Raw genomic sequence first — 15,055 nt, 5'->3', positions numbered from 1 at the left:
TCGGGTCGAGGACCCCGGGAGTTTGGGTTGATGGAAATTGGGGAACCGAAAGCTTTAAAAAACCCTCAGGCTAGCAAGGGATCTCTGACAGGTAAACTTTAGGGACCAAAAGTTCCCCCACCCCTGGCCCCCAAAACAAGGCCCCTGTGCCAGGGTACATCCACCTTCCTGGTGGCCCCACCACCAGGGACAGCTCCTCTTCACCTCTGCTGACCCAAGTGGCCGCCATTCCCATTTCTCTCGCCCCGGGGAAGGCCAGGAGATGGGCAAGGGGCTGGGTTTATCCCAGCTGTTCCCTTCTAGGTCCAAGGAAGCCCAGGGTAGAGGAAAACCCATCCCTGAGGTTGAACAGGAAACTGCCGTCTGCCCCTCTGCCCCCAGGAGGGACAATGCAGCAGCTTGGGGGCTGGGAAGGTCCCTGAGTGCCGGGGCCCCACCCAGCATCCAGAAGGAGGGGTTGGGGAACCAGAGTCAGGCTGTGGGAATCTGGGTTGGGGCTGAAGGGGAGGAAAATGGAAAAGGAACAGTGGGAACAAACAGCCCTCCTGGCCCATAGCCAGAGGCCAGGGCTGGATGGCCAGGGGTTGGAGCAGCAGGACTTGCTGACTGTCTACTGCACACGTCTTATTCTCCAGACAGTCCTGTGAGGTAGGCCTCGTGAGCCCACGTTACACATGGGGTAGCTGAGACTCAGAGAGGTTGAGTAACCTGTGCCAGAGGAGTGGAGCAGAGACTCGGGTGTGCGCCGGGCTCCCTGGCGCACGTGCTCTTCTGCGCTGCCACGCACACGCCGAGGGGCCGCACACCCGAAAACCGGCCAGCACGTCATTCTCAGGGTTAAAGACCATCTGCACCAGCGCATCTCAACTGTAATGCGCACAGGATTCACCTGGGGACCTTGTTAACATGCAGTTCCGATTCAGCAGGTGTGGGGTGGGGCAGAGGTGTGCACTTTGAACAAATTCCCAGGGGGTGGCGATGACGATGATGGTCCATTGACTACACTGCGGGTGGTGAGGGGCGCAGCGAGCACTGATCCCGTCTGCGGATGGAGGCGTGGGCAAAGGACATGATTGTTTTCATCCTAACCTGAACCAAGAGGTCCTTGTCCCCAACATGGAGTCCTCCAAACCGTCCTCTAGACACACAGGTTACATTCCACACCAGGGCGTCCCACAGAAAGCTGTATCTGAGTCCGCTGTCATCCCTCCAGGTAAGGGCCCGGGAGTGGGCAGTAGGCGCTGGCCCTGTGTACTCCTCGGAGCTCAGAGACCCGCAGCCTCCTGCTCCTAGCCAAGAGCTGGCCCGAGGCCCCAGGGACTTAGTTCCATCTAATCCAGCTCCCCGCTGGCCAGCTCCAAGCCTGAGTTAGTTCATGAGGGAACCACGTGGATGCAGCCGCAGCTCTGGCTCTGCGGGATGGATGTTGAAGAAGTTGACTGCAGCAGCTGCCCTGGTAGGCAGCGGGGCGTCCCGGGTGGCCTCCCCAGGAAGCAGCAGCTGGGTCGTGAGCTGCAGGCCTGAGGAGCCGCCCGAGCCCGAGTCCGAGTCCGGCGGCAGGGCCAGTGGCAGCACGTGCTGCAGGCTCAGGCCGGGCCGGGGGCCACTGTGAGAGGTACGAAAGGAGGGGGAGGCAAGGCTGGCCCGGCGCTCCCGGGGACAGTGGGGACATGGCAGGAACCTGCCCAGCGCCCGCTTGAAGTCCCGCATGAACAGCGGGTAGATGATGGGGTTCATGGTGCTGTTACAGTAACCCAGCCACGTGAGGACGTCGAAGAGGCCTGGGGAGACGCAGTCGCACACAGCCTGAGGGGATGGGACGGGTCATGCTTGGCCCTGGGGCAGGGACACAGACCCCCCGACCCAGCTGGGACGAAGCAGATGCACACAAAGGCATGCACCATGCGAGGCAGCCACCCTCCCCACTCCCCGAGCCTGGGCTGGGGCTCAGGGCCTCCCGAGCGAGGCCTGGACTCACCTGCCCCCCCCCCCCCCCCCGCTGTGGCATTACCTGGGCTATGTTGGCCACAAAGAAGGGCAGCCAGGTCACAAAGAACATGCCCAGAAGGATGCCCAGCGTCAGGCTGGCCTTCAAGGCCTTCCTGCTGTGCTTGGCGGCCAGACGCCTGCTGTCAGCCGACTCCACCCCTGGGCGTGGGGTCCTGGGCACCTGCAGAAAGGAAGGCCAAGTGAGGCAGCTGAGAAAGAGCCCCAGTCTGACTCTGGTCCTAGCCACAGACTGAGCCTCAGTCCTAATTCTAGACTGAGCCCTAGTACCGAAATAAACTGAGCCCTGATCCTTGACTGAGCCCCAGCTGGAGTCCTAGACTGAGGCCTGACATCAGTGATAAACAAAGTCCTGACCGTGGTCCCAGGCTGAATCCTGACACCTGCCATAAAGCCCTACGGAACCAAGGTCTCCAACTGAGCCTCAGCCACAGACCTAGACTGAGCCCTGATCCTGGTCCACACTGAGCCCCAACCCTGACCCAGAATTTCATAAGGAGCTCTAGGAAGTACAATGAGACACAGCAATACTACCCCAAACTCAAGTCAGATGGTTTGGAAGAACCACCATCCCTGGAAAGACAACACGCAACACAGGCCAACACGCATCACAACGAGCCCCAGCACCTTCCAACGCCTTTGCGATCAGCTGCAATGGAAGAGTAATTGAAAAAAAAGAGGACCCATTGCTGTCCAAGGCTCGGCAATTTTTCTGTATACGAATTCTCTTCATATTTGGGAGTAATGGTCTTGCCTGTGTGATTACTCTCGTGTTCCACAAGATAGAAGTGCTTTTTGAGGACACATGCACAAAGCAAATGCTTGCAATTAAGTCTTTTACAGATTACAAGGGATGCTAGTGACCTTGATATTTTACAACTCCATTACGCTGTGGACTGGCAGGCTACTCTGTTCTCAGGAGTGGACAGAAGAGGAGGAGAGGGGAGGAGGGACAGAGGAGAAAGAAGCTGCTCCCAGGAGCCACTGACAGGAGGACGTGGGTGTGGGAGGTTAGATTTTGACTTTGCAAACTGGCAACCAGCAGCCCCAAAACACTAAAAGCCTCCCTGAACTGTGTGATCCCTCAGTGCTGCAGTTCTCTTCACTTTCTAAACCTCATGAGCCCTTTGAAAATCTACAAAAAACCTCTCCCCAGAAAATGAAAGGCTTATACATTTTTATATACATACACACAAGGAAAAAAATGTTCCACACTTCCAGAAGGCTCACAGACTGCCTTTAAGTCTGTGGGTTCCCACCATGAAACCCCTAGGCGTCCGCAAAGGCTGGGATGTGAAGGCCTCCTCCAAATCACGTGTTGCAACCAATTTGGATTTTCGTATATCAGACTTGCACGAAGTGAGACCCACCCATATTTACAGCGTAAGTAAATGCCAGTGTGCAATGGTGTGCGGGATTCATCGTGAGCTATGCAAAGGGGGTGTGCGCTGCCCAGGCACACACCTGGGTTTTGACAGCCAGATAGGCCCAGCATTTTCTATATTGCGTGACAGCCCAGCTTCGTTCTTGAGGCAGCCAGAGGTGGGCTGGGTATTTATTGGGAGATGAGAAGGTCAGAGGAGGCAGGAAGGGAACCAGATTCCCAGGCGATCTTCTGCAGATGGAAAGGGGGTGGAGAAGGCAAAGCCAAGATGTGCCAACCCGGGCAGTACAAAGCCAACAGCCCCACCCACTTTCATGCGCATGCGCTCTCCTTCCATCCCGGGATCCTTCCTCTGGGCCTCCTCCGGGTGCCGGAAGTTGGTGTGTTGTCCATGGTGCTGAAACCCCAGCTACATACCATCTTTCTATGGGAGTGGGGGTTCTAATTCTAGAATGGTAGAGGGGGGCAGAGCACATCCCTCAATGTGCTTATCCAGGTGAAATCTGGTTACACAAATACCAAGGACAAATTTGCAAAAGAGCAGCCTAAGAGAGGCCTTTGATTTCTCTCTGCTGTCTTGGAGGGGCAGCATTGCAGAGACAAAAGCTGGGCTTTTAAGACAGGTGAGCTGGCTTCAAATCATGTCTCTACCACTTACTCGCTCTGTGATCTTGCGAGAGCCTCTGTTTCCACATCTGTAAAATGGCAAAAATGATACTCAGCTTACGGAGTGAGGCTGTGGGTAATAAATGCATGCACAGTGCCCAACAGAGTAGGTGCTACATACATGATAGCCCTGAGGCTGGTTCTGTGATATGTGTGTGAGGTTGGGAGGGTTTTGAGCACTCGAGGTCCCTGTCCTTCTGCCAGCAGCTCTGGCCTCCCCAAAGCAGCACAGACACCAGGACAGAAGCTCTGACTCATGACGCTGCAGCTCAGGCTCTGTGACCGGAGGGTGCCCCTCCACCTCCACCCCACCATACACAAGTCTGCTCTGAAGTCTGGCCCAAGTCAGCAAGGGAGAAAAAGAGCATCCGCTTTTCTCTCTCCTCTTCTAGTTTTTCTCTCCTCCCAAGTGGACTCTATATGGTTTCTGTGGCCCCACCATGGTCAGCCTGGAGGAGGAGCCTCTTGCTTCCCCAAAAGAATCATCCTAAGACCTGCCACACCTTCAAATTGCTGCCGTCAATGGGGACAGACATTATGGAGGGAGGTGACACTGTCTCCAGGAGGTCCCACTTATCCAGGTGCCCCTCTGCCCCCTGGTGACCTGGGGATGGGACAGGGCAGGAAGCAGCCCTGGCCTTCTGAGAGCTCTAGGGCAAGGGGGAACCTGAGGCACTCGGGGCGGGGGTGTCTCGGGGCAACCATCTGGAAGGAAGCTCCAGGGAAGGGAGTGATGATGAAATGAGATTTTCTCTCTGGTCTCCGTGGGAATAACCCAAGATCTTTCTTTCTCCTCTCCTTCCCAAAGAGTTGACCGGAGAACACAACCAAGAGGGAATAGAGAAGGAAACCGAGGCTCAGAGAGGGTAGAGGACCTTCCCAAGGTCACCACTGTACCAGTGCAAGGCCACACAAACCAGAGTGACTTCAAGTCAGCATTATCATCCCCATTTCTTGAGCACTCACTACACATGAGCATTTGGTATTCTTTAAGTCATTCGCTCTTTCTCAGAGATAGTTAGGAGTATCCCCATTTTGCAGATGGGAAAACTGAGGCTCAGAGAGGCAAAAGGACTTGCCAGGAGTCACAAAGGAGGTGAGAATTGAGTCAGGGACCCATTTCTGGCCCCAGAAACGGCACCCTTCTCACTTCACCATGCCACCTGCACACTCAGGGATGGCATCCATGGGCCACAGACAGGGTAGGGTTAAGAAGCCCCACTACTGTCACCAAGAGCCCTCGTGGAGCAGAAACTAGGAGAAACCACCAGCCACACCTGGGATCTGGCTGACACCAGCATCACCGTTCTGGCTTCTCTCTGCCTTGTAACCACCTCACGGCCCCTCGTGGCCACGTTCTTTTGTTTGGGTGTCCCTTGTACACGTCCATGGCATGTGGCACTGTCAGAGGGCAGCTACCTGGAGGACAATCTGGCAGTGCCCTTCCAGCCAGCAATCCTACTTACAGGTCTTTATGTTCAAAAAATACCTGCTCACTTGTCTGTTCACCTGGCATAGACAATAATGTGTCCCACAGCACTATGTGTGATGGGAAAAAACTGACAGCAGCCGAAATGCCCAACAAGAGTGTTTACATAAACCACGGTACATTCCCACTCCAGAATGGTACCCAGACGTTTTCAACGAATGAATTGGCCAGGTGCAGTGGCTCACACCTGTAATCCCCACACTTTGGGAGGCCAGTTCAAGACAAGCCTGGGCAACATAGCACGACCCTGTCTCTTCAAAAAATTTAAAAGTTAGCTGGGCATGGTGGCACTACCCTGTCGTCCTAGCTACTTGGGAGGCTGAGGCAGGACGACCACTTGAGCCCAGGAGTTCAAGGTTACAGTGAGCTACGATGATGCCACTACACTCCAGCCTGGGCAATAGAGCAAGACCCTGTCTCAAAAAAAAAAAAAAAAAAAAAAAAAAATGGAAGGACATTTCCTAAATTGATAAGAGTGTCCCTGGGAGTAGAAGGTGATTAGATGGAATCCGGAGGGGGTGTCTTTTATTTCATCTCTACTGTTGAATTTATATTTTAAAATGTACTTATATATCCCCTTCTGTAATTTAAAATTTTTGCCATCATCTAATCCTAGTGTGAGGATCACAAGACAGACTTGAGCCGCACTGCCTGGCTGCAAACCCTGGCTCCGTTACTAGCTAGCCGAGTGACCTTCAGCAAGTCGCTTCGCCCCTCTCTGTCTCAGCCTTCACTTCTGCAAAACGGCAATTATAACGGCTTCTACCTCACAGGATCGTAGCGCGGATTCGATAACATAACGTACAGCAAGTTGGAACAGTGCCCGGCACACGGTAAGCGCCACGTAAGTGTTAGCTGTCGTCTTTGCCGTTTGCTATTATTAGTGTCCGGCTCAGCTATGTGATCACTGTGATGCTGCAGCTATTTGATCACTGTGGCGGCAGTGGTGACTTTTTTCCCTAGAAAGGCTCAAAGGCGTGAGCTCCCAGAAGCGTATATTTTCCCACCAGCAGGAAAGGAGAGGAACGAACATATATTGAGCACCTTATGTGTGCCGGGTACTTTATGTATATTATCTCATTGGCTCTTCAAACAACCTCATGAGATAAACATCATTCCCCCTGGGGCACAGCGAGGTGAGATGCCTTGTCCAAGGTCATCCGGCTTCCATGCAAGGCAGAGCTCGAGCCCTGAGCAGCCAGACACCCAAGCTCCTGCCACAGCCGGAGCCCTGGCTCACAGGCCACCTGGCTCCAAGCGCAGCCCAGCCCGCCGCGCTCAGCAGTGCCACTCTGCCAGCCTCTCCCCGGCTCAGCCCCCTCCTCCCCCTCGCAGATATTTCTGTGATCACAGCCTCCTCTGAGGGGGAGGAAGGACAGAGATGGAAGGGAAGATGGATCACTAAGGCAGAATAATGCTTAGGAGAGTGAGGGAGGGTGAAAAGAGGAGGAGGAGGAGGAGAAATTGATAGGGGGAGGGGAAAACAGGCACGCAGAAGGCAGAGAAGGGAACAGGGGAGGAAGATGAGGAACAGAGAAGGTGGGCAGAGGTCGTGGGCCACAGAGACCCAGAAATCCCAGCACGGAGAGGAAGAGCCTGGGCTACTCCTGCTGCGCCCCTGAACTGCCCCAGACCCTGGGCCCTCTGGAGTCTCCCAAGGCTGAAGGCCACCCCAGTCTGGTTCCCACGCCCCCACCAAACACACACACACACACACACACACACACGCACATGCCCCTGGCGGCATCTCACTCTGTCACCACCGCCCCCATACCCCTGCACCCCCAGCCCACAGCCCCTGCCTTAGCACTAAGCAGGGCCCCTTCTTCCAGCCCCTGGGGCAGCAGGAAGGCCTGGGGAAACCACTAAGCCAGCCAGTGTTTTTCTAAAAGCCCATTTAGGCCAGGCACGGTGGCTGATGCCTGTGATCCCAGCACTTTGGGAGGCTGCAGGCAGGAGGATCACTTGAGGCCAAGAGTTCAAGACCAGCCTGGGCAACACAGCAAGATCCCATTTCTACAAAAAAATGTTTAAATTAGCCAGGTGTGGTGGCATGTGCCTGTAGTCCCAGCTGCTTGGGAGGCTGAGGTGGGAGGATGGCGTAAGGCCAGGAGTTCAAGGCTGCAATGAGCTATGATTGCACCACTGCACTCCAGCCTGGGCAAGAGACTGAGACTCTGTCTCAAAAATAAAAAATAAAAAAAAGGGGGAAAAGCCCATTTACATACATAGACTATATGGGAGGGATAAAATGCTCAAGGCTACCAGCTCCCATGCTCTGGACCCCAGAGAAACTGAGGCTTCGGGAACCTATGCCCAGCTCCCTCCCTTCTGCAGGGAAGCTGGAGGCTGCACTGGGGACAGCAGCAAGGGGTGAGTGGGACTGAGCACAGGAGGAAAGGGGGCTGACGCACCCCCAGTCTTATTCATTCTCAGCAGAGCCTTTAGGTCCAGGCATCGAGGGAGCCTCCGCCTCCAGGCTAGAAGCTGCCGGTCTCTGAGACAGGCCAGCTCCGGTGGGAAGGAAGGGGTGGTGACCCAGAAGGTCAGAGTAGAGGCAGCATCCCAGAAGCCAGTTCCCAGAATGCAGCCCGATCTCCTGGCCATGAGCAAAACAGGCCTGCAGAAGGCTCACTTAGGAGCCAAGTGATTTGGAAGCAAGGCCGGCAGCCAGGAGCTGACACTTCACATACGAACCAGAACAGGCTTTCCAGAAAGAGGGGTATGCGAATAGACACATCTCTGGCTGGAGAGGCCCACAGGTCATTCTGCCTCGGGGGTGGGGTGCTGGCCTAAGTAGCCCGTGAAGGCTGCTCCTAGCCTTTGGTTTTAGAGCTCAGTGTGACTTCTCGCTTTACCCTTCCAGTGTATACTCAGGGAACGTTCGCTGGGTGAGGCGCCCCTCTTGTAAGCTCCATAATCCTCATCGTGGTAGCGTTTCACGGTCAGTGTCTGTCTCCCCAGCTGAACACAGCCCAGGCGGGCCGGTGTTGCAGTCCTGTCCGCCAGCACGTGCACTGCCCAGGACAGCCTGCACGAAGTAGGTACTCGGTACGTGTCACCAAGCAAATGAACCCATGTGATAAAAAGCTTAGGTTGTCGCATGCAAGAACTGATTCTGAAAGGAGTGAGAGAAAAGGCAGCCACGTGAACAGGGATAGACTCCCAGGCTACCTGAGGCACTGCGTTCATTTCATCCCGTCCTGATCACCATGTCGAGCCAGGAGCTGTTTTAGGTGCTGGGAACACGGCAGGGTATCAAAAAGACAAGTTCCCATCCTCACAGAGCTTACGCTCTAATAGAGCAAAGTAGTAAATAAAGGGGTAAGTGCATAATATGTCAGGGGGTAGTAAGCGCTGCTGAGAGAAATCACTGAGCAAGTGAGGGCTGGACAGGACCTGGGGAGGGGGTGGCAGTTGCTTCTGTGGATAGAGGGATTGGGGAAGGCGACTGAATAGAGACTGGAAGGAAACGGTGGAAGTCAGGGGGAGAACCACGTGGGGAAGTGAGGAAAGGGCACCCCAGGCAGAGGGAACAGAAGGTGCAAAGATCCTGAGGCAGGAATGTGCTTGTTGTGTTCGATCCATGGCAAGGAGAGCAGGGGAGTGGAGGGGCCCCATAAGGAGCAGAGAGCCAGGTGACAGGAGGGCACGGGGCAGAGGAATGACACGGCAGGACTTGCACTTCAAAGGGATCATGCTCGCTGTTGTAGGAGGTTGAAAGAGAGCAAGGACGACATGAGGAAATCAGTCAAGGGAGTCCTGCGGTAACCCAGGCAGCAGCTGGAGGGCCTCCGCCCCGGGGGCAGCAGTGGAGAGGTGAGAAGTGTCCCAGCCTGGACATGTTTTCGTGGTAGCCATAAGAGGACTGGATGTGGAGTGTGAGACACAGAGAGGCGTCCAGACTGCCTCCACGGTCTCTGGCCTGAACAACTGATCAACTCGCTCCGGGACAGTGAGTGACTTGATATAAGGGAGACTATGGGAGGACTAGGTCTGGGGCCCGGAAAATCCGGAGCTCTGTTGCGAGCATGTCAAGTTAGCAGCCCAGGCAGGAAGTCATCAGCGTGCAGGTGGCATCTGCAGTCATGAGACAAGATGAGATCACTAAGGGAGCGAATGTGGGAAAGGGCAAAGAGGCCGGGGAATGAGGCCCGGGAATGCCACGGCTGGGCGGATCACGAGGACCCGACAGAGGACACTGAGACGGCACGGAGAAGTAAAGGGACACAGTGTGGTGTCCCCAAGCACAGCGTTTCAAGGGCATCACTGCCCAAAGGCAGTGCACTGGCTCAGACGGAGGCTGTGGCACCAGCCAGATCAGACCTTGAACCTCACTCACCAGCTGTGTAACCTTGGGCAAGCGGCCTCCCCTCTCTCTGAACCTCAGTTTCCCCATCTGTCAAACAGGGATGACAGCAGTACTGCCCTCACTGGGTGACTGGGAGATTAATAAGCTTAGCTCGGTGGTGCCTGGCACGTAGTGAGCGCCCAAAGACTGCGAGGGCTGCACCTGATGGCACCTGGGAGACTCCCGCCCGGGTTCGGAGGCCACAGTCTCAAGCCCCATCCTGGTACCAGCTGACTAGCTTAATGGAAAGAAAACCTGTGTCACCAGGGCCACTGGAACCTGGAATCCTGATCTCTCCTGCCTGGACCTCACCCAGACCAGCCCAGGTCCCACACCCCCAGCTAAGAGAGCAGAGCTTCCCAAAGTGAGGGAATGGTGGTGATTTCAGGTGGTCAGTGGACACCCCATAAAATAAGTGAATCAGAGAACGTTAGCCCTTGCCACTTCTCTTCCAACTCTTCCAGGTACGTCAAGAGAAAGACCCATGCTGGTGCTACCATGTCTTTGAGGCCCTCTAACACTCACAAAGAGGAAGTGGGCTTCAGGCTCAGCCACTTCAAGTGCACCAAGCTGGACTTCAGAGCTCTTGCTGGGGTGTCTTCAATATCACTGAAGTTGTGTTTGTGATCATCACCTTCAATCTAGGGCAAGGGACACCGATTTTCCATTTCTGGAAGAGATACGAAGTTTTTTTTCTAAACAAATTCATGAAAGTAAAAAGATAAGAGAGATGATTTAAAGAAAATGCTAAGTACACATGAATTAAGTGGCTTGAGATGGGGGTGGGGAGAGGTAGCAAGGCAGATGTCCCGGACGCCTGAAGTTTGGGAAACAAGAACCCAGGGAGAGAGCGTGGACAGCCCAGGCCAGCCATCCACACCTGGAGAAGCAAGTCAGGGTCACAGCCACCTGTGAGACTCAAGAATGTTCTTCAGGGAGCGCAGACAGGGAGAAGGAGCAGGGCTGCTCCCAGGACCCCCTGGCCACACAGGGCCCTGCCCTCTCCGCTGATGGGCCAGGGGCAGCTCTGGGCCTCACTGATGGGGTGAGGGGAATGTTGGCCTTTCACCCCTCAGCCAAGTCCCTGTCCACCCAATGACCCCCCAAGGCATCCCCCATCCTCCTGGAGCTTCTTCCACCAAGAGAGCCCAGTTGGGACTTTCCCCAGGGCCTATGACCTAAGTCCCTGGGACCCAGGCCTGGGCAGTGTACACTCCCACCGCATAGGGTGGACTGCGGGACTGAAGCACAGAGAGGTGTGGGTGGCAAGAGCAGCCACTCCACTTACAGACACTGCAAGGCCTTGAGCTAAGAGCACCTACCCCACTCACAAGCACCTAAATAGGTGCACCCTCTATGTGCAGCGGGGAGCAAAAATGACCCAGATATGCACAGCCCTTACAAAGCTTATATCCCCGTCAGGGAGGCAGGATGAGCAAGTGGGCAAATGAACCAGGGGACCTGCTAGGGAACGGCGGGGGGGGAGGGCTGGGTCTGCAGACACCGTGGCCAGGCATGGCCCCTGGGAAGAGGTGAGCTAACAGTCAGGCAAAGCAGCTGCTGGAAGAGCATTCCAGGCAGAGGGCATAGCAAATACAGCCCCTGGCACAGAAGGAAGCTCACTGCCTCCTAGGAACTGTCAGAAGGGCCACGAGGCTGCTGCAGAGTAACAGAGGGCGGGGAGGTGACGCTGGAGCGGTTGGCAGGGACAGATCCTGAGGCCAGAGCCTGAGATGGGTTTGCTCTTTACCTTGAATGCAATGAGGAGCCACTGAAGGGTCTGAAGCAGGGTTTTTGGCTCCAGTGCAGAAAATGCACAGCAGTGGCTGGAGCGGAAGTGGGGGCCAGTAGAAGTCTATCAGAGGCTCCCAGGCAAGAAGTGGCCGTGAAGATGGCACCAGTTTAGGAAGCAATGCCATCAGGCCTCGCTAATGAATGGGATGAGCAAGAGGGCAAGAATTATTCCCAAGTTTCTGGTGTGGGATGCCACGATGGTGCCGTTGCCATGATGGGGAAGACCAGGGGAGGAGCAGATGGAGAGAGATGGGCCGCCCTAAATTCCTTGTTGCACATGTGACCTGGGAGAAGCCTGCCCCACCGTCTGATGGAGCTGTCCTGTGGACGGTCAGGCATTGAGTGGAGCAGAAAGGCCGGAGCTAGGAAAGGCTGAGAGGAGGTCACCAGCAAGTGTGAGTTGAGTGGTGAGGCCCCAGGGCGCCCAGTGGCTGCTCATTCCTCTCCATCCCACAAGCCCGGGTCTCCCTGTGCACCCCGGGTACCTGCAGCGTCTCCAAGGCCTGGCTGGCCATGCCGGTAGTGATGGAGGCCACCTGCACGGCCTGCTTGCGGGCGGCCAGCAGGATCCTGCAGTAGGTGAAGCAGATGGCACCCGAGGGCAGGAAGAAGGTGAGGCCCGACGCCACGAGGACGAAGGGCAGGCTGGCCAGCAGGCGGCACTGGCCCGGGTCAGGCGGCCGCGCATAGCCCAGCTCATGCCAGCCCAGGAGCAGAGGGAGGAAGGAGGCAAGCGCGGCGAGGCTCCAGGCGCCCAGGACAAGTGCCAGGGCGCGCGGTGGCGTCATGCGCAGCTTGTAGCGCAGCGGCGACAGGATGAGCAGGTAGCGGTCCAGGCTGATGAGGCAGAGGTTGAGGATGGAGGCGCTGCAGCACATCACGTCGAAGGCGGCCCAGAGCAGGCAGAGGCCGCGCGCCAGCACCCAGCGCCCGTACAGCACGTTCAGCATGGCCGGCGGCATCACCACCAGCCCCACCATCAGGTCCGACGTGAAGAGCGACACCAGGAAGAAGTTGGACATGTTGCGCAGCGCTGGCTGCGTGCAGATGAGTGTGATGAGCAGCGAGTTGGCCGCCGCCGTCAGCACGATGACCACGCACAGCCCGGCCGCCACCCAGCCGCTGCCCCCCGGGGCCGACGGCAGCCCCGACCCCCAGGCCAGGGTGCTGTTGTTGGAGGGCCCCGGCTCCGGGACCATGGGGACCGGGGATGGAGGGTGAGGGTGTGATGGAGTGGCCTGGAGGAGCGGAGGCTGGGTGGGCACCGTTGGTGACAACAGACCGCGTCCCTCCCCCCTCCCCCGCGGGGGCAGGTGGGAAGATGGAGGCGGGGGCGCTAGGTCCAGGGTCAGCGACCAGAGGAAGACGGAGAGGAGCTACACGGGCGCCCTCGGGGGTGGGACAGGGACACCTGGAGCAAACGGGTGGGAAGTTTAGGGAGGGGCACCTAATGAGCCGAATCCCTTAAAGACAGCGGAAGAAAGTTGGGAGGAGGTCGTGGGGGCCACCCTCGGGTGGAAACAGAGCCCCCTGGAGGGGTGGGCGGTAAGATGGGGACGAGGACGGTGGGAGCCCGGGGAGGTGGCAGCAGGGACCAAATGGGCGCCCTCCCGCAGGGCAGGCTCCCCGCGGCGGTGGGCGTGCGGGGACACTAGGTCGGGAGCCGCAGCGCTGGGGGTCGCAGGGTGGGGGCCTCGGGGCCGAGCGGAGCCCGGGCGGGGAAAGCAGGTCGCAGCCCGCAGAGGCTCCCCCGGATCGGGCGCACCCGGCCCCTGTGGCGCGCGGGAGGACGCGGCCGGCCAGGCCCCGCGGGGAGAGGAGGGCAGCGGCCGCGCCCCCTCCCCACCCTGCCGCCAGGTCGCTGCCCGCCTCCCGCCCGCGCTCGGTACCTGGGGCGCTGCCGCTGCTCTGCTGCTCGCGACTGCGGCGAGCGCCGCGGGGCTGGGAGGGGGAGAGGCAGCCGCGAGCCGGGGGGGCGGCGGGCCGGGGGCTCGGAGCCGGGGAGGCGCCGCGAGGGGCCCGGGCGCGCGGAGGAGCGGGCGGAGGGGGCCAGAAGCGCGCGGTCCCCGCGCCGCGGAGCGTGCGCCCCGCCCCGTGGTGGGCGGGGAGAGCAGAGCTCGGGCCCCGCAGGCGGGCGGGGGCCGAGTACCCCGGGCCTGGGGACCAGCGATCCGAGGGCCCCAGCTGCGCCGGGCAGCCTCCCGGGTACGGCAGCCCCCACCCCCCGCATACTCCTCCGCAACCCACGCGCGGGCGGCGGCGCAGGCAGAATTTAGAGAAGCGGGCTGTGACCTCCTTTTGTCAGGGGACTGCTCCCTAATGGGGTCTGCCCACTCCCAGCGAGGTCACCGCACTTCCGGGGAAACCCAGGAGTTAGGAAACAGGCAAATCACTTGACACCCCTCTGGCCTCAGTTGCTGTGTCTACAAAATGGGTTAATAATAATTCTGGGCACTCTTCACCGTTAGTCTGAGCAGCTGGCTGCCCTTCCCAGGGTCTTACCGGGAGAAACTATCCGGTTCCCCAAAGGGGCCGGGCACTAAGAATGAAGTCCCTGACCTCTTGGCACTCCCAGTCTAACAGAGTGTGAACAGATTGGGGAACGCCCAGGCAGGTGTGGTAGCAGTCACTGCAGGCAGAGAGGTGGGGTGTGGCATCCCCTGAGTGTGACCTCCCTGTGTACCTTTTCCCTGTGGCCGAGGAGTCTCTACCTAACACTGCCGTGCCGATTGTTACTGTGGATTCCATCCATTCATTCAGCAAATAATTATTGAGCACGCACTAGGTGTCAGGCATTGTTCTGGCCAATCAGGACACTACAGTGACCACAACAAAGATTCCCACCTCCATGGTGCTTACCCTCTAGTGGAAGGAGACAGACAATAAACAATAAGCATAATAAACCTGTAAAGTAAGGCCAGGTGGTCACGCCTGTAATCCTAGCAGGGAGGCCCAGGCAGGAGGATTGCTTGAGCTGAGGAGTTCAAGATCAGCATGAACAAGAGCGAGACCCTGTCTCTACTAAAAATAGAAAGACATTAGCTGGGCAACTAAAAATAGAAAAAAATTAGTCGTGCATGGTGGTGTGCACCCGTAGTCCCAGCTACTCGGGAGGCTGAGGCAGGAGGATCGCTTGAGCCCAGGAGTTTGAGGTTGCTGTGAGCTAGGTTGACGCCACGGCACTCTAGCCCGGTTCACAAATCGAGACTCTGTCTCAAAAAAAAAAAAAAAAAAAAAAGTAAAGTAATCATAAAGTGATAACTGCTATAGAAAAAAGAAAATGTAGTACAAAGGGATGAGGAGAGGTCTTTTTTCCTCCACAGAAACAGAAAAGTATTATAACACCTTCCACAGTTAAGGCTCT

The 15,055-nt window shown here is 57.1% G+C and overlaps 1 protein-coding gene across 1 annotated transcript; it reads right to left on the bottom strand.

Moving 5' to 3' along the window:
* Positions 1–1,368: 1,368 nt before the first annotated feature.
* Positions 1,369–12,890, bottom strand: HTR6 (5-hydroxytryptamine receptor 6). The gene is made up of 3 exons (XM_069479151.1): positions 12,177–12,890; positions 2,012–2,170; positions 1,369–1,806 (listed from the first exon to the last, which is right to left on the bottom strand). Exons 1-3 carry the CDS (start codon positions 12,888–12,890, stop codon positions 1,369–1,371), a joined length of 1,311 nt encoding a protein of 436 aa, XP_069335252.1.
* Positions 12,891–15,055: the final 2,165 nt, after the last annotated feature.

This window comes from Eulemur rufifrons, chromosome 8, assembly GCF_041146395.1.
Source record: "Eulemur rufifrons isolate Redbay chromosome 8, OSU_ERuf_1, whole genome shotgun sequence".
In the NCBI taxonomy this organism is placed as follows: Eukaryota; Metazoa; Chordata; class Mammalia; order Primates; family Lemuridae; genus Eulemur; species Eulemur rufifrons.
Note: the sequence above shows the minus strand (reverse complement) of the source record. Positions and strands in the feature narration are given on the sequence as shown.